This window comes from Oryctolagus cuniculus, chromosome 16 (genome assembly GCF_051225735.1).
Source record: "Oryctolagus cuniculus isolate XC-2025 breed Fujian yellow rabbit chromosome 16, ASM5122573v1, whole genome shotgun sequence".
Taxonomy (NCBI): domain Eukaryota; kingdom Metazoa; phylum Chordata; class Mammalia; order Lagomorpha; family Leporidae; genus Oryctolagus; species Oryctolagus cuniculus.
The window spans coordinates 17067021-17085436 of NC_142882.1; the positions used below are offsets into that span (position 1 = coordinate 17067021).

An 18416-nucleotide genomic window follows, 5' to 3' on the forward strand; every position below is an offset into this window, starting at 1 on the left:
CATCTTCCTAAAGGAATGAAGATATTTGATCATCCCACAGCAAGCTCACAATAACCACTTAAAGGTTATCAGTATGCTAACAGATAACACAGATGAAACATAAAAAAAAAGCAATCAGGAAAATGATGAACTAGCAAAATGGTAATAAAAATACAGAGACATAAACTCTAAAAGGAAAAATGAGCAGAAATATAGAAGATGAAGAACACCATACCTTTATTGGGATATTCAGTGGAGTGTTCAGCAGGTATCAAGAAGAATCAGTGGCTTTTTTTTAACTTTTCAAATAAGTTTTATTGACAGTTGTGTATTTTTAACATTTTATTTCAGAATAGGTTTAAATTTATACAACATAAATTGTGAGGTAGTCATACGAAGAATTCCCCTACACCCCTCAGCTCATCATTTCCTGTATTAATAGTTCATTAATGTCTTAGTCACAATTATGGATCCACACACAGCTTCTCTTAGTTTTCTCCAAAAGCCTTTTGTCACTTCATTCCTCCCAGTCTCTGGTTATGTATGAAAAATGTATAAAAAATCTATAATATGCCTCATTAAAAGGACCAAAAGAAACAATAACCAACACAAAATCTGCAGAGCACCAGCCTCACACATCATGTATGGAGAAAAGTGAGATTTATAGGTCGAGAGCTTCATTTTGCTGCAGTTCCCACCAAGAGTCCAGACGCATGGTGTAGGGACTGAGATGAGCCTGTTTTCCTGAGGAGCCTCCACAGGGCCCTCTTGATGTCCCTGTTCCTCAGGCTGTAGATAAAGGGGTTGAGCATGGGGGTGACCACAGTGTACACCACTGAGGCCAAGGCACCCTTTCCGGGAGAAACTGAGAAAGCTGAGCTGAAATACACCCCAATGGCTGTTCCATAAAATAAGCAAACAACCGACAGGTGAGAGCCACAGGTGGAGAAGGCTCTGTACCTCCCACCTGGTGATGGGACTCTCAGAATGGAAGAAATGATTTTATAGTAAGAGAAGAGGATCCCTGAGATAGGGAAAAAACCATATATGATGCCAACAAGATACCTGACTATGACATTGGTGAAGGAGTCAGAGCAGGCAAGACTGAGAAGTTCAGAAGGGTCACAGAAGAAACTAGCAATTTCTACTTGCTTGAAGCAGGTAACTTTTAACACCATCAGATTATTCAACAGAGAATCCAAAAGGCTGGCCACAAAGGACACCAAAACTAAGAAGCTACAGCGGCCAAGATTCATGATGGCCTGGTAATGCAGGGGGTGACAGATGGCAACAAACCTGTCATATGCCATCACGGTCAGAAGCAAATCATCCATGCATGCAAAAATGAGAGAGAGAGACAACTGTGTCAGGCAGCCCACATAGGAGATGACTGTGCTGTGAGTGTGGACATCCACAATCATCTTGGGAACCGTGGTGGAGGTGAAACCCACATCAGCCAAGGACAGGTTGACGAGGAAGAAGTACATGGGGGTGTGGAGGTGGGAGTCTGAGCTGACGGCCAGGATGAGGAGCAGGTTCCCGAGCACCGTGACCAGGTACATGGACAGGAACAGCCCAAAGAGGAAGGACTGCAGTTGTAGATCTTCTGAGAAGCCCATGAGATGGAATTCTGTGACACGTGTGATATTTTGTGTTTCTATATATCCTGGAATCCTATTGGAAAAGAAAACAGTGTTGATAAAAGGAAGCACACAAGCAGGCAATCAGCACATTTTATTATTTTCAGTTCAACCAGTTATGTGTATAGCACATGGGTAACTCTAAGATTCTTAGAATAATTGAATTAAAGAGACAAATTTTGGTGAAATACAATTTTTTAAAGATTTATTTGTTTATTTGAAAGGCAAAGTTATAGAGAGGCAGAGACAGAGAGAAAAAAGAGAGGTCTTCCATCCACCAGTTGTTCCCCAGATGGCTACGACAGCCAGAGCTACACGAATCCGAAGCCAGGAGCTTGGAGCTTTTTCCAGGTCTCCCATGCAAGTGCAGGGTCCCAAGCACTTGGACCATCTTCTACTGCTTTACCAGGCCATAGCAGAGAGTTGTATCAGAAGTGGAACAGCCGGAACTTGAACTGGTGCCCATATGGGATGGCAACACTGCAGGCAGTGGCTTTTACCCGGTACACTGCAGTGCCAGCCCCCATAATAATTTTTTGACAGTGATGAACTCAATCTTCTTACAGCTTTTTCATGATCTGTTTTTTAAATTTTTATTTGAAAGTCAGAGATTGTGAGCCCAGGGAGGCTCTACTCAATATGAAACAGAGATTTTTTTTTTTTTTTTATGCCTCCTCTGTGCCAAGCAAATAATAGGGTCTGAAGAACCAAAAAAGGTGGGGGGGGATGTCATTATTCCCAAAATACACTGCTTATATGTTTACGAGGGTATATTTGTACTCTAAAAGGTTTTGTAGGAATGGAATTAAAACTATCAATTAATTTTAATAGAATTGAACTTTGGGGTATAAAAGTCTTGTCGTAATATGGGGAAATGTATATTATGAAAAACTTGTCATGATTTATTTTAGGCATGGAAAGCCAAGACACTCTGGGGAAAAAAAAAAAAAAAAAGAAGACCTAAATGAAAGATCTCTGTGAGTGAGATCCCAGTGCAAGAACGGGGCAATCAAAGAAGGAGGTACCTTTCCTGAAGGGAGGAGAGAACTTCCACTTTGACTATCAGCCAGTGAGAAAAAGATTGAATCAGCAAACTCAAAAGGCTTCCATAGCCTTGGCAACTCATGACTAGAGCCTAGGGAGATTACTGACGCTGTAAACAAGAGTGTCAAATTGTTAAGTCAACAACAGGAGTCAATGTGTACTTACTCCTCATGTGGGATCCATCCTTAATGTGTTGTCCAATGTGAAGTAATGTAATAACTAGTACTGAAACAGTATTTTACACTTTGTGTTTCTGTGTGGATGCAAACTGTGAAATCTTTGCTTAATATATACTAAATCGATTTTCTGTATATAAAAGTAATTGAAAATGAATCTTGATGTGAATGGAATGGAGAGGGAGATGGGAGGGGTGCGAGTGTGAGGGAAATTATGGGGGGGGGGCATTGTAATCCATAAACTGTAATTTGAAAATTTATATTTACTAAATAAAAATAAAATAAAATAATAAAAATAAAAAAATTGGGGCCAAAATAAATTCTAATTTTTCATTCCATTTTTCCATGAATGTTTTAAAGTTCTAGTACAAGGATAGCAGTAACAAGTCCTGCTACAGAAATAGGAATGAGCAAGGTCAAGCAGCTTATATTTTAGTGAGTGAAATGAAGATCAACCTTAAAATGGGAATAACAATATCTAAATTTTCTTTTGTCCACTTTTGATTCATCTATTGCATATACATCACATAAGAAGCTTCTATAAATCCATTCATTACTTAATGAGGTATCAACTCAGGTACAATGCCCGTGTCAAAGATCCTGGGAACATCCTCTATGCACAGGAATAATCAGTGGATTGGTCAGGATTCAAAACTGCATGGTCATTGGATCTGATGCATCTCCATTATCTCCCAACCATCAGAATGTATTAAGCAGAGTTCCCTAAGTTACAACATCAGGTACCTTTGAAGTTGGTTGTCAATCTCTTCACAGACTCTGCATGGGAAATGGGACCTAACCCCTCATCTTAATGTCTCATATTGATAGTAAGTGGCAAGAATAACGAGAACTGGAGGAAGTTGAATGCTGAAGTGAACTCTCAAGAGAAAGATCTTCCCTGAGTTACCCTGTGCCTGTTCATCTGTGATCTTTGCCTTTGAACTCAGCACCCTTCCCTGGCTGCTGCCCACTATGGTCTACAAAGAAACCCCAAAAGAAGAGCACAGCAAACAGGAAGTCTCTCCCTGGAAGGACAGAAAAGGGAAATGACTTCTTGGGTCGTCACAGGGGAATACTGGCCACGTTCCTTGTGTCTGAAATCAGACCACCTGATTCAGAATTGCCCGCTGCTGCTGCTACCTGACAACTGGATGTGAATTCTATGAGAGTGTGTAGCCCCTCTCCTCCTCTATAAAATAAAAATGTGGGCTATGTGATGAAATGAAACAAGCTATTAAGGACGTAGAGTTCAGACAGTGGCACTTAGGGCCTGTGATGCTTTGGTTACTGATATCCTCATCCTGAAACTCATGTTCACGTTGGGTGTTCAGGGGTAATTTGTACAGACTCATTTGCTGCCATCATGAAGGAGATGCTGGTGGGAAGAACAATCGGTGTGAGAGGAAAGAAAAACACTGTCTGACCCCCTTGAGAACCAAGAGCATAAACCTCACAACTTCCTGAGCTGAAACGTAGCCTGTTGGTTGCTTCCCGTCTGTCTTTCACAGCAATCACTTCATCCTAGTGATGAGGAAACTGGTCCCGACATTCCCAGATCCTTGCACTGTCTCCCTCTGTACATACCAGGCTGGGCTGAGTCTCTGAAGCATGACCAAGGGTGATGGGACCCCTGCTCCTCTTCTTCAGGGAGTGCAATGGGAGACTTGCGTCCTTTACTTGGGACTGGAAAGGGGACAGTCAGGCCGTGCCCTCCTGATGCTGATGCTCCCTGTGGTAGGAATCAGCATGGAGCTACTAGAATTCCCCTGGCAAAGTCAAGGTCTAAAGGTGCTGGCTCATTATTTATACTTGGAAGACCCTGGGGACTCAGTGCACAGAGCTCCTCATTAGCCATGGTCCATGTTATCCCAGTCTCTGAGGCCTTGCTGATATTAATGAAAGAGGAAAAGTTAAGTGTACCTGGAAACTTTTCAGAGTGAAAGCTCGCCTGTGCTCCTTGCTGCTGATAAGTTACATGATCTTTATGTAAAATTCAGACTTCCATTTTGAATTCCACAACTCAGTGTGTGATTGTTATGTCTGTAAATTCATTGTATTAAGGATGATACCTGAGGAGAATTCACTCTTCTTTGCCAAGAATCTGATTCTAGGTCCTCATTAGTCTCTATAGACAAGCTTCCTATGTTCATTTCCTAAGCACTTGCTTGGGTTGGTATTTTGTGTCTTGGCAACTTATAGCTTCTTACTGATTTGAATGAGTATGTCTAAGTGTGTCTCTTATAAAATTACATTGACATAAATTATTGATGCTTCCATGTTTATTTGGTAACACACCTCAGTACTTTAGAAGCAGCAAAAAAAGGGTACTTCAAAAAGTTTTTAGAAAAAAATGTAATTAAGGGGTGGGCACTGTGGAATAGCGGGTAAAACTGCCACCTTCAGTGCCAGCATCCCATATGGCACTGGTTCGAGTCCTGGCTGCTCCACTTCCTATCCAGCTCTCTGCTAATGCCTGGGAAAGCAGTGGAAGATGGCCCAAGTGCCTGGGCCCCTGCACCCACATGGGAGACCCAGAGGAAGCTCCTGGCTCCTGGCTTCGGATCACCACAACTCCGCCCATTGCAGCCATTTGGAGAGTGACCTCTCTCTGCCTCTGCCTCTGCCTCTGCCTCTTTGTAACTCTGCCTTTCATATAAATAAATAAATCTGGGGGGAAAAAAAGAAAAACACAATTAAAAGAAATGTTCATAATATACATTTTGCATGAAATTTAAAAATTGCATATGTATAACAATGTCTTCTATTGTTCCTGTTGTATGGTAAATAGTTGTGTAAATGCACTGAGTCACTCTGTAAGGAACCAGGGTAAAAGGAAAGCAGTATTTCCGCTGGTTCTTGTCACCTGGATTATAAAATTTGGAGCTCATCTGTCCAGCTGTCCAAACTACCCTGCTGGCCCACATATGAGGAAACAATGATCCCAGCAATCCCTCCTGCAGCCTCTGCATCCCACAAAATTCACTGGGCAGGGCTCTCTTGCTGTGGCCCATGACGGGCAAGTGAGAATGCATTTCCATTCCATGCTCAGTGAATAGTGAGGTCTGAGGCTGTCTCCTTAGGACTTTTCAGAACACAGTTGGGCCTTGACCTCCCAAAACAGATGCATCTGGTAATGGATACACATCTATGATTTTTCTTGGACTGGGACCAGCAGTCCTTTTAAAATTTTTCATTCCGTTTTATTTATCTGCAAGGCAGAGAGAGGCAAAGGTAAGATAATGATAAATTATCAGATAATGATAAAACCCATCTTGTAGCCTCCTCCCCAGGTGCCCCCAATAGCTAGGGCAGGGCCAGGACTAACCCAATGCATACAAGTTAGTATGGGTCTCCCACATAAGTAGAAGGAACCCAAATACTTGAGCCATCATCTGCTGCCTCCCATGAAGTGCATTTGCAGGAAGTGGATTAAGAAGCAGAGCTGGAACACAAATTTATCACCTCAGTACAGGATTCAGGCATCACTTTGCTAAATGCCCACCCCTGGGAGCAGAATTCTGAAAGTCTAAAAGCACAGGCTGATATTTGACACTCATGTGATCTTGAAAACTTTAAGTGCTAACATCTGTATGCACCAAGGTTATGCAATGACCAAGCTGCCTTTCAGCTGAACCCCCATCAAATTGTCATGCTCTCAGATTCTCCTGCAGGACAACTGTCTCTGTGTTTGTACTGATAGAGTTTCCACTCATACTGCTTCATGATGTATCCACAGCCAACTAGTCCATAGAGGTGATCCTGGTTTCTCTTTATCTGCCAATGTCACAACATTTTGTGGCAAAATTCACAAGTGATTCCAGTAGTGTATGATTTTTGTGCATCATGTAGTGTTCATTTTGCTCCAGAATGTATTTTCTTTAGATTTTTTTTATGAGTGTCATCAATTCATTAGTGGTTAAAAAATACAATGTTGGCCATGCTGATATCAGTAAGACAAAGGAATAGGAAGTCAGTCCAAGGTCTTCATTTCACCCACAGAGTCCTGACTTAACAACATCCATGGACCAAATTCTCTGTAAGAACTCCACAAGCCGGTTAAGGCTTTACATCAAGCCCAGAGGAGCACAAAGCCAAAAGGAACTACCTCAGAGTGAATGGCAGCATTCTTTGTGTTTGTCAGCCAAGGCCCTGCCAGGCCCAGAAACACCATCTCAGGATAAGCAGAAAACCCCCAACTCCTAGCATCTGTCTTGGAAGGGAAAGAGAAGATGAGTTATCATCTCAGGGGCTACCTGAGGAAGTGCGTTATACCTTACCTGACTTGGAGTTCTAATGGAAAAGGCAGTGGCCTATGGGTACCATATTAGGAGCAACTGAGAACTATGGAAAACACCTAGTTATCCTCCCAGAGCAACTTCAGTACCAGAAGCAAGACACCAGGCAGAGATGATGATGTGCTCTTGACAACAACTATAAACTCACACACAGCCCAGAGAAGATGCCTCCCAGCAAAGGTTTGAGAGTCCCCAACAATCTCCGTGAAGGTCTTTCCCCATATGAATCCAGTCCAGAAAACTTGGGGAAGGTGTTTTCCCCAGTGATCACATCTAACCAGAGAACAAAAGGAATGCATAGAAACTGGGAAATATGACCCAAAGGAACAAATGCTTCACCAGAAATAAGTTACTAAACCCTCTTTAAAGATATGGAGAAGGGGAGGCATCGTGGCGCACTAGGTTAAACCTCTGCCTGTGGCACTGGCATCCCATAAGGGTGCCGGTTCTAGTCCCGGTTGCCCCTCTTCTGATCCAGCTCTCGGCTGTGGCCTTGGATAGCAGTACAAGATGGCCCAAGTGCTTGGGCCCCTGCACCCACATGGGAGACCAGGAAATAAGCACCTGGCTCCTGGCTTCAGATTGGTGCAGCTCCAGCCGTTGCAGCCATGTGGGGAATGAACCAACAGAAGGAAGACCAGTCTCTTTCTCTCTCACTGTCTGTAACTATACTTGTCAAATAAATAAAATCTTTTTAAAAAATAAAGATTGGAGATATTTGATTTTTATTTTTTTAATCTTTTATTTAATGAATATAAATTTCCAAAGTACGAATCATGTGTTACAATGGCTTCCCCCCCATACCGTCCCTCCCACCCACAACCCTCCCCTTTCCCACTCCCTCTCCCCTTCCATTCACATCAAGATTCATTTTCGATTATCTTAATATACAGAAGATCAGCTTAGTATACCTTAAGTAAGTATTTCAACAGTTTGCTCCCACACAGAAACATAAAGTGAAAAATAATAGATGATTTTTTTTAAATGATGATGAAATCAGATCAGACCTATTGTCATGTTTAATCCCAGTGAGAGTCAAGTTGGGAATTGATAATTTCTTTCTTTTTTTTTTTTTTTTACAGAAGATCAGTTTAGTGTACATTAAGTAAAGATTTCAGTCGTTTGCACCCCCATAGAAACACAAAGTGAAATATACTGTTTGAGTACTCGTTATAGCATTAAGCCTCAGTGTACAGCACGTTAAGGACAGAGATCCTACATGAGGAGTAAGTGCACAGTGACTCCTGTTGTTGACTTTACCAATTGACACTCCTGTTTATGGCATCAGTAATCTCCCTATGCACCAGTTATGAGTTTCCAAGGCTATGGAAGCCCCTTGAGTTCTCCGACTCTTATCTTGTTTAGACACGGTCATAACAACAGATTCAAAATAATCATCTCAAAGACTGTCAGCTAGCTAAAAGATGACACAAAGAGATCAACTGTGCAACCAGAAAAAAAAGGAATAAATGAAAATAAAGGTAGCAAACTATAAAAAAGAAATAAATTTTGGAGATAAAGAATACAATAACTCAGTTGGAATATTCTATAGAGATTCAACAGCAGGTTCAAGTACAACAAAGAATCAGTGTACTTTTGGACTTTTCAAATAATTTATTTACTAACAGTTATATCATCATTTTTTAACACTTTATGTCAGAATAGTTTTAAATATACAAAAAATTGTGAGGTAGTAATACATAGAGTCCCCATATACCCCTCATCCTATGTACCTTATTACATCACATATTGATATCTTTGTTACAGTGAACCACACCCATCTTCCAAATTATTATAAAGACTATTTATTTATTTATTTGAAAGAGTTAACAGAAAGAGGTAGAAAGAGAGAGAGCGAAAGAGAGAGAGAGAGAGAGAAATCTTCCATTCACTGGTTGGCTTCCCAAATGGCTGCAATGGCTGGAGCTGGGACAGGCCAAAGCCAGGATTCAGGAGCTTCTTTCAGATCTCCCATATGGGCACAGGGGCCCAAGCACTTGGGCCCACCTCCACTGCTTTCCCAGGTGCATTAGTAGGGGGCTGGACTGGAAGTGGAGCAGCCAGGGCTGAAACTGGCACCCATGTGGGATGCTGGTGTTGCAGGCAGCAGCTTTACTCGCTGTGCCACAGTGCTGGCCTTGTCCCCTATCTTTTCATCCCAAACACTTTCACTTATTCCATGACTCCCAACCTCCAGTAATCAATATTTTCATGTTCAGATTCAGATTTTTTTAATTGAAATTATCTAGTCACAGGAGCAAAAGAAAAATAATGAAGAAAAGTGAATAAAACTAGAGGGATGTATGGGATAACATAAGGAGATATGCCCTATATTCCATATGCCTTATGGAAATTACACAATAAGAATAAAGAAATGGAGTATGGTAGAGAGCCATTTTTAAGAAACAGTGACTCCTATTTGGAGGTTCCTACATTTCAAGAAGGAAGTCCATATACACATTATAAAAGCTCAGTTAGCTCCAACTAAAATAAATCCAAAGGACTACCACTAAGCCAAATGAGAATCAAAATATCCATGTTGCAGAAAAAAAGAGAATCCTGAAAGCAGCAAAGGCGAATTCACTTATCACATACAATGAAGCTCCTAAAACACTACAGACTTTTCAGACTATCTCTAGGGTACCTTAAAAATTCTCACGCCAAGGGCTGGAGCTGTGGCAAAGTGGGTTAAGCTGCTGCATGCAGCCCTGGCATCCCATATGGGTGCCAGTTCAAATCCTGGCTGCTCCACTTCTGTTCCAGCTCCCTGCTAATGCACCTGGGAAAGCAAAGGAGGATGCCCCAAGTGCGTAGGCCCCTGCCACTCATGGAGGTGACCTAGAAGAAGCTCCTGACCCTGGCTTAGGCCTGGCCCATCCCTGGCCATTGCAGCCATTTGGGGAGTGAGCAAGTGGATAACAGATCTCCCTCGCTTTCTCTAAACACCCCGCACCCCGTGTGTGTGTGTATGTCTGCCTTCCAAATAAATCTCACTTCATTCTTCACAGAAGTCAAAAAAATCAGAATCTCTGGTGGCAGGACCCAGGCCTGATGTTCGGTGAACAACCCTGCTGAAACAGGAGCAAAGACAGGGGTCCACACTGAAAACCAGCACAAATAAGTTACATAGGATCAAAATGTGATGAAAAGTATAGAAGAATCATGGAAAAGATGTAAACTAGAAAAATGCAGAAAGGGTTGTTCATTTGCCCAGGATTCCTGGATCATCAATAATAAACTGCAGAGAGTTCTGCAGAGCTAAAGTAGGATTCAGGCATGCAATGGTTAAGATGTATAAAAAATCTGTAATACTCTCCATTCAAAAGTGAAAAAGAAGCATTATTCAGACACAAAATTTAGGGAGACGAGAGCCTCATACATCATGTAGTTAGAGGTGAGACTTGTACTTCTAGTTGCTTAGTTTTGCTTCCTTTTTCAACCTGCAGTCCAAACGCATGGCGCAAGGACAGAAATTAGGCTGTGTTGCTGAGGAGCTTCTGTATGGCTCTCTTCAAGTCCCTGTTCCTCAGGCTGTAGATAAAGGGGTTGAGCATGGGGGTGACCAGAGTGTACACCACTGAAGCCCAGGCACCCTCCCCCGGAGAAAGTGAGAAAGTTGAATTGAGATAAACTCCAAGGCCTGTTCCATAAAATAAGCAAACGACTGACACGTGAAAGCCACAGGTAGAGAAGGCTTTGTACTTCCCACCTGCTGAGGGGATTCTCAGAATGGAGGACACAATGTTATAGTAAGAGAGGAGGATCCCTGTGATAGGGAGAAAACCATAGATGATGCCAACAAGATATGTGAATACGTCGTTGGTGAAGGAGTCGGAGGGAGTCAGGCTGAGAAGCTGAGTAGGCTCACAGAAGAAATTAGAAATTTCCAGTTTCTTGAAGCAGGAATCCCTTAAGACCATCAAGTTCTGCAGCAGGGAATACAGAAGGCTGGCCCCAAAGGACATCAAAACTAAGAAGCCACAACGGCCGGGATTCATGATGGCCTGGTAATGCAGGGGGTGACAGATGGCAACAAACATAGGCCATCACAGTCAGAAGCAAAGCATCCATGCATCCACAGATAACAGAGAGAGACATCTGCGTCAGGCAGCCCACATAGGAGATGGCTGTGCTGTGAGTGTGGATGTCCACAATCATCTTGGGAACCATGGTGGAGGTGAAACCCACATCAGCCAAGGACAGGTTGCAGAGGAAGAAGTACGTGGGGGAGTGGAGGTGGGAGACTGAGCTGACAGCAAGGACAATGAGCAAATTCCCGAGCACCATGACCAGGTACATGGACAGGACCAGCCCAAAGAGGAGGGGCTGCAGCTCTGTCATCTCTGAGAAGCCCATGAGATGGAATTAGGAGACACATGTGACATTGTGTGTTTCAATATAACCTGGGAATCTTTGAAAAGAAAATAGCATTAGTATAGGAACAAATGGCTCATGGCCCTTGCCTATATTTTCAACTCAACCCATTATGGGTATAGCACATGAGTAACTCTAACGTTCTTAGAATAAATTGAATTTAAAAATTTGGGGGGACAATACAATTTTGAAATTCTTAATCTTTTGAGGTGTGTTTTACATCTTTTTCAAGACCACCACCTCTGTTTCACACTTGGAGACATACAACCTCTGCCATCTTCCTCCACAGTGACAGACTCAGTCTTCCTGGAGCTCCTTCTGATTGGTTTCTGTGTTCCTCTTCTCCATCTATGCACACCTGCTTTAGACACTCACCTGAGTTGAGCACTGTCTGTGATCACAACCAAATGCAACCAAGTCTTCTCTAACAGAAAAGAATAACAAGTGCATTTTCCCCATGCAGGACATCATTCTAATTCAAGGAAATGAAGAGCAATCGAATATATCTTATTTTCTTCTCAGGCCATGACAAAAGCTCATTTGACTGAAAATATTTATAAATACTCTATAAAGTTAGGACTGCATTATCTAGACTCTAAATTGCACTTGCTTTTCGTGATTGGAAGCTATCGTTGTGTGTCAGGGTTTCATAATTCTTAGGTTTTCTGGTTTCCCTCCATTGTCTCTTTTGCTCTAAAAGGCTGACACACAGGGAGACTCCCCAGATGCCTGCACTGTGTGTGGCAGACCAATGCAGAGGCTGGGAGCTGGAACTCAATCCAGGTCTCCCACATGGGTAGCAGGGGCCTGACTGCTTGTGCTGTCACCTCTTCCTCTCACAGTCTGCACTGGCAGGAAGCTGAGTCACAGCCCAGAGCCAGGAATCCAACCCAGGTACCCCAGGTGGGAGGAGGACATCTTAATCACTCCTGTTTGTCTCTTTAAAGTCATCAAGTACATCCATCCTCATCACCAGTGGATGGCAGACGTTCATAAGTATGCTTTAACTAAATGCACATGACCATATGAAACCACTGACCACAAATGTTATATTAGTGTATTCTTATCTGTCCAATATTTAGAAATAATGGACTATTTAGAAATACCTGAATTTTTAAAATTTTATTCATGTTTTTATCTATCCCCTTTGCTCTCATGCTCTCATCTACCCTGTATGATCTGCTATGTAAGAGCTATATCTTCCTCAAATATTGTTTCCATTTTTCCACTCTTTTCTATAGAGACCTGGTAAGACTGCTTTATAGTTTTTATGATCATAAGTGCCCTTATTTAAGTTGAGATATTTGGTATCAGAGAAGGCCAAGGCCATTGGAGTCCCAAACTTCCTGTGCATAATTCAAATATTTTCATTTTATACCTTTTTGATTCATTGGTTGTAATTCTCTAATTCTGGCTGCCTAAAGGAAACTCAACTTTATTATATTAATAGTCCATACTGTCATTGAATCAAGAAAAGAATTGTAAAACAAAGAATGCCAGAAAAGAATGTAAATGCACTTGAGCAGTTTCCTTATCTATAAATGAGGAACAATAATTGTTCACATTATAAGTCTGTGGGAAAGGAGCTTCTGTAAGTATTTTACTACATTCTTTTTCATTTTTCATTTTATTTGAATCTGGGCTGCCTCCAGGGTACACATGAGCAGGAATTGGATCAGAAGTGAAGTGGTGGAGACCTGAACCAGGTACTGTGACACTTGTTGCAAGCTTCCCCACCTGAGGCTTCATTTTCTGCAGCAAAATACAAGCTCCTTGTGCCAGTACTGATTTAGGGATCCTTAAATAGTTTTCTTTAAAACTTACCTGTTAAGTATTATGGGGCTCATTGGAGTAGTGTGCTATATCTGCTGCTCCTGAAATATACTAGTGTGAATTGATGTTCTGTTTTATTTTCTCTGTGAAGTACATTGGTCTCCTTCAAACACTTCAAACACTGTTCAATCCTCACTTGAGAAGTCAACATTTAATCTGTCTACATGTTAGTATGACCATGTTTCCAAAATTTCTGTGCTTCTCTCCATACCACACATAGGAATATTTCTAAAAGATGTGTGTGTGAGATTGTTTGAGTTTCAAATTTGATGAAATTTCAATCTTATTAATAATCAGCTGCATCTGCTGTTCCAATACAATATCAATCATTATGAACTCTTTCCTCTTTAGATAGACCGTCAAATATTTCCTTGTCTAATGTCTGGTAGTAATTCTTCCATGAAAACTCACTAAGAAATTTCATCTTGTGAGGGGAATAATAATTCCACTTGGTTCAAGTGGAGAATACGTGGCCCTGGGAAGTGATTGGAAAAATCGGCATTTTAGTCCTGTGTCAGTTACCTACAACACTCAACAATGTGTATAAATCTCTCCACCTCTTTGTAATTGTGTTGTCCACTAGACATAGGAAGAATACACCCATATCTGTGACAGGTTAGCACCAAGGGGAAGTTGGAGCTAAAACACATCACTGTTGTGCTTCTTCTAAATACAGATTCTGTCTTTACAGAAATAGCAGCTTTGTTGATAGATGTCATCCTCAAAGGTCAGCTGAGGCTGCAATGATGACAACTCTAACAGGGGTCTCACCTTGGGCAAAAATGTCTCCCTCCTCCCTTCTCTCTCTACGTTTTCCTTTTATTATAGATCAGACCATCTCCGCCTTAATTTTTCAATACTCATAAACAATGGTTATGCTATAGATTCTATTAACTGAAATTGCATGTGTCCTTCACAGAGACAAAAAGTGCATAGTATTCTGAGTTTCTATATCTATTTCACATTCCTGAAAGGGGTGAAGGTAATGACAAGAAAGCACCAAGTGTATTGAAGCCACACAGTTATACCCAATGATTATGAGCCAGGCAAGGCTTTCCTCTATATGTTGCAGAGATTTTTTTATGCCTCCTCTGGACCAACCAACAAATGGGATCTGAGGAATCAAAAATGAAAGATTGCCATTCTTCCCAAAATGCACAACTTATATATACATTTGTGAGGATATACTTACACTGTAAAATGTTTTGTCAGAATGAAAATTATTTTGGGTTCATGTTAATGCAAAAATAGTTTTGGATATAAAATTTTTGATAATATGTGGAAAATGTGTATTATGAAAAACTTGTGCATGGATTTAAAAAACAGGTTTGGGTCAAAATGAATTCAAATATTTCATTCCATTTCTCCATGAATGTTTTGAAGTTCTCAAACAAGGACAAGAGCAGCAAATCCTGGTACAAAAATAGGAAGGCACAGTATCAAGCAGGTTATATTTTAGTGAATGATATGATTATCAACCTTAAAATAGTAGGAACAGTATCTAAAATTTTGCTCCCCTTTGATTCATCTATTGCATATAGATCACATAGGAAGCTTCCATTATAAGTTCATTCATTACTCAATGAAGTATCAACTCAGATGACAATGCCCCATGTCAAAGATCCTGAAAACATCCTCTACACACATGAATAATCAGCAGATTGGACAGTATTCAAAACTGCATGCTCTCTGGATCTGATGATTAAAGGTCTCCACTGTCTCCCAGTCATCAGAATGTGTTAAGCAGAGTTCCAGAGGTTAAAACATTAGGTACCTCTGAGATCCATTGTTATTCTCTTTCATTTTCTACAGTAGAAATAAAATCCTCATACCTCATATTAATGTCTCTTTTTGAAATTAAGTAGGATGATTTATAAGAGAAGTAGAGGAAGTTGAATGCAAAGTGAAATGACTCGAGAGATATCTTCCCTGAATGACCCTGTGCCTGCTCTGCCTGTGATCTTTGCTTTTGAATTCAGTCACATGTCATTGGCTGCTGCCTGCCATAATCTACAAAGAAACCCAAAAAAAAGAGTAAAATTAACAGGCGTCTCTTCTTTGAAGGGACAGAAAAGTGAAATGACTGCTTGAGTCATCAGAGGGGAATATGGATTACATTCCTTGTCTGAAATCAGCCCAACTGATTCAGCATTGGTTCCTCCTTCTTCCCTGACAACTCTTGATTCGAGTCCAACAAAAGTGCTGACTCCTCTCCTCTTCTATAGAATAAAAGTTTGTGCAGCGTAACTTGGGAGATTGTATAATGACATGAAACAAGTGACTCAAGATGTAGAGTTCAGACACTGGCAGTCATAAAGTTTTCAATAAAATTTCAAGATGCTTTGGTTACTGCCACCCTTCCCATCACCTTAATGATCTTGTTTGGGTGTTCAGGGATAGTTTATACAGACTCATGTGCTACCAACATGAAAGAGATAGCAGTGGGAAGAAGAATAACTCATTTCAAGAAAAACTCTGAATGAGAGCTTTGAATCCCTCTGAGAACCAAGAACATAAACCTCACAAATTTCTGAGCAGAAATTTTGCCTGATTCCTTCCCATCTGTCTATCCCAGCAGTCATTTTCATCCTGGTGATGAGAAAGCAATGTTCCTGACATTCCCAGATCCTATTCCTTCTCACAAGAACCAGCAGGCCACAGAAACGGGGATTCATGATGACTGGGTAGTGCAAGGGGTGGCAGATGGCCACAAAGTGATCATAGGCCATCCAGGTGAGGAGAAGTGTGTCCATGCCCCCAAAAACCATGAAGAAGTACATTTGAGTGATGCAGCCTGCGAAGGTGATGGAATAGCTTTGAGTCTTGATGTACTGCAGCATCTTTGGGATGGTTGTAGAGATGAAACAGATGTCAGCCAAGGACAGGTTGGAGAGGAAGAAGTACATAGGCGTGTGGAGGTGGGCATGGGAGCTGATGGCCAGGATGATGAGCAGGTTTCCAAGCACCGTGACCACAAGCATGAGCAGGAACAAACCAAATACCAGAGGTTGGTGCTTTGAGTCTTGAGAAAAGCCCAGGAGTAAAAATCCTATAATACTTGTTCAATTTCCAGTTTCCATGTAGTTGACACATCAGCTAAACAATTCAGGAAGAGAAGGCATGTGAAATAGACAATGAGCAGCCTTTCAATTCTCTCTGAATTTTCAATTCTTGAGGTGAAGAATTGAGAAAAACAAGCTTACTGTTACAAAACTTAGGAATTCTATAGTCTGTCACTTGTTATAGGCAACATTTTGTAATCTCTGTCCGTTAGCCTCTGGGACACTCATGTATTTCCTTTGGTTTTGTGTGTCTGTGTTGTTTTATTTTAGAGGCAGAGTTATGGAGAGGCAGAGGCAGAGAGAGAGGTCTTTCATCCACTGGTTCACTCCCCAGATGTCCACAACTGTCAGAGCTGTGCTGATCTGAAGCCAGGAGACAGGAGCTGCTTCCTGGTCTCCCACATGGGTGCAGGTGCTCAAGCACTTAGGTTATCTTCCACTGCTTTCCCAAGCCATATCAGAGAGCTAGATGGGAAGTGGAGCAGTCGGGACTCGAACCGGTACCCATATGCAATCTGGCGCTGCAGGTGGTGGCTTTAGTCACTATGCCACAGCACTAGGCTCTCACCTATTCCCTTTATCTCTGACTTAGAGTCAAGGACTACAAACAGCAACTTTAGATCTTAGGAATAAAATAGTCCACATCTTTGCTAACACATAAGAGACCCAGTGATCTAAAGGAAAGTTATAGGCCATCTTGCTTGTTTGGGGCACATCTGAAACCAGAAAACCACATCTGGGTATTAAGAAAACGTGAGAGCAAGGACAACATCTAGATAAAATATTGCAGGATAAGTAGGATGATGACTTACTTCCCAAGGTAAAGAAAGGAAGAAAAGGAAGGGAGAGGAAAGGAACATGCATATTAGCAGGAAACTAGGATTAGGAGCAGAGCCAGAACTCTGCCCAGGCTCTGTGATATAGGATGCAGGCATCCCAAAAAGCATCATAACTAATCAACTCATCAAATGCCCACCTGGCTTACTTATTTTAGTGAGCACACATGCAGAGATCCTATGGGCCATGGCCAGGATTCTGGTGTTCCCTGGAACGTAATCTGCATCTTAATATCATCAACAGCATTGCAAAATAAAGCAATTCCATTCCCTACTAGGTCTATTGCAGGGACTTCCTTCCAAGTGTCAATCCTGATAACACATCTTTCTGAAATGAACATCAAGCTGCATCACTCTCCTCCTACAACCTTGAGATGTCTTTCTGGTGCTGCCTTTCTGATTCTGTTCAGGATTTTATAGGAAAAAAAAATCACTAACAAGGTGGCTGGCTTACAAATGACAGAAATTGCATGTGAGATTTCTAAGAGTCAGGGAGCCCTCTCTTATTTATTCTATTTCCTTAAGCACTTGTAGATCCACACAAAAATAAATTTATCCTTTATTTCCATGAAGTTATAAAGTTTCATTATATAGTCCATGTGAACATTCAGGTTTTAGAACTGTTTTCATGAAAGTAATCATTTGGCCAGAAAAAGGTTCTATTTCTGGGATAATCAAATACTGTTCTTTCAGTCTACATTAAAAAGTTGAGACAATGAAAAATGTACAGTGGAAAATATAATTGTGCAGTGCAGCACTGTAGCACAACACTTGCATTTCATCATCCATTCTGGCTGCCCTGCTTCCAATTCAGCTCCCGGCTAATACACCTGAGAAAGCTCTGCCACCCACGTAGAAGACCCCTATGGAATTCCTGGCTCCTGGCTTTGGTGTAGCCCAGCCTTGACTATTGCAGCCATTTGGGAAGTGAACAAATGGATATACAATCCCTCTCTCTCTCTCTTTCTGTGCACGCTCCTGTGTCTCCTCCCCCCCCTTTGTCACTATGCCTATCAAATCAATGAATCTTGGTATATATTTAAAAATAGCACCAGCCAAATGATGATTCAAATGAGTCATGACATTAGGGTTAGCAATGTTTATCTTAAGTTGCCCATGTATTAGAAACTTTCTGCCTACATTCAGATCAAAGGTTAGACATCAGAAGCTGGAAGGT

At 41.4% G+C, this 18416-nt stretch overlaps 1 protein-coding gene and 1 pseudogene across 1 annotated transcript; both read right to left on the bottom strand.

Annotated features, from left to right (window-relative positions):
• Positions 1 to 656: 656 nt before the first annotated feature.
• LOC149121542 (olfactory receptor 7E178-like) lies at positions 657 to 1712 on the bottom strand. Its single transcript, XM_089315583.1, has one exon. The coding sequence runs from the start codon at positions 1596 to 1598 to the stop codon at positions 657 to 659; it is 942 nt and encodes a 313-aa protein (XP_089171709.1). The 5' UTR covers positions 1599 to 1712.
• Positions 1713 to 10607: 8895 nt separating this feature from the next.
• Positions 10608 to 16421, bottom strand: LOC138845840 (olfactory receptor 7E178-like; annotated as a pseudogene).
• Between the last annotated feature and the right edge of the window lie 1995 nt (positions 16422 to 18416).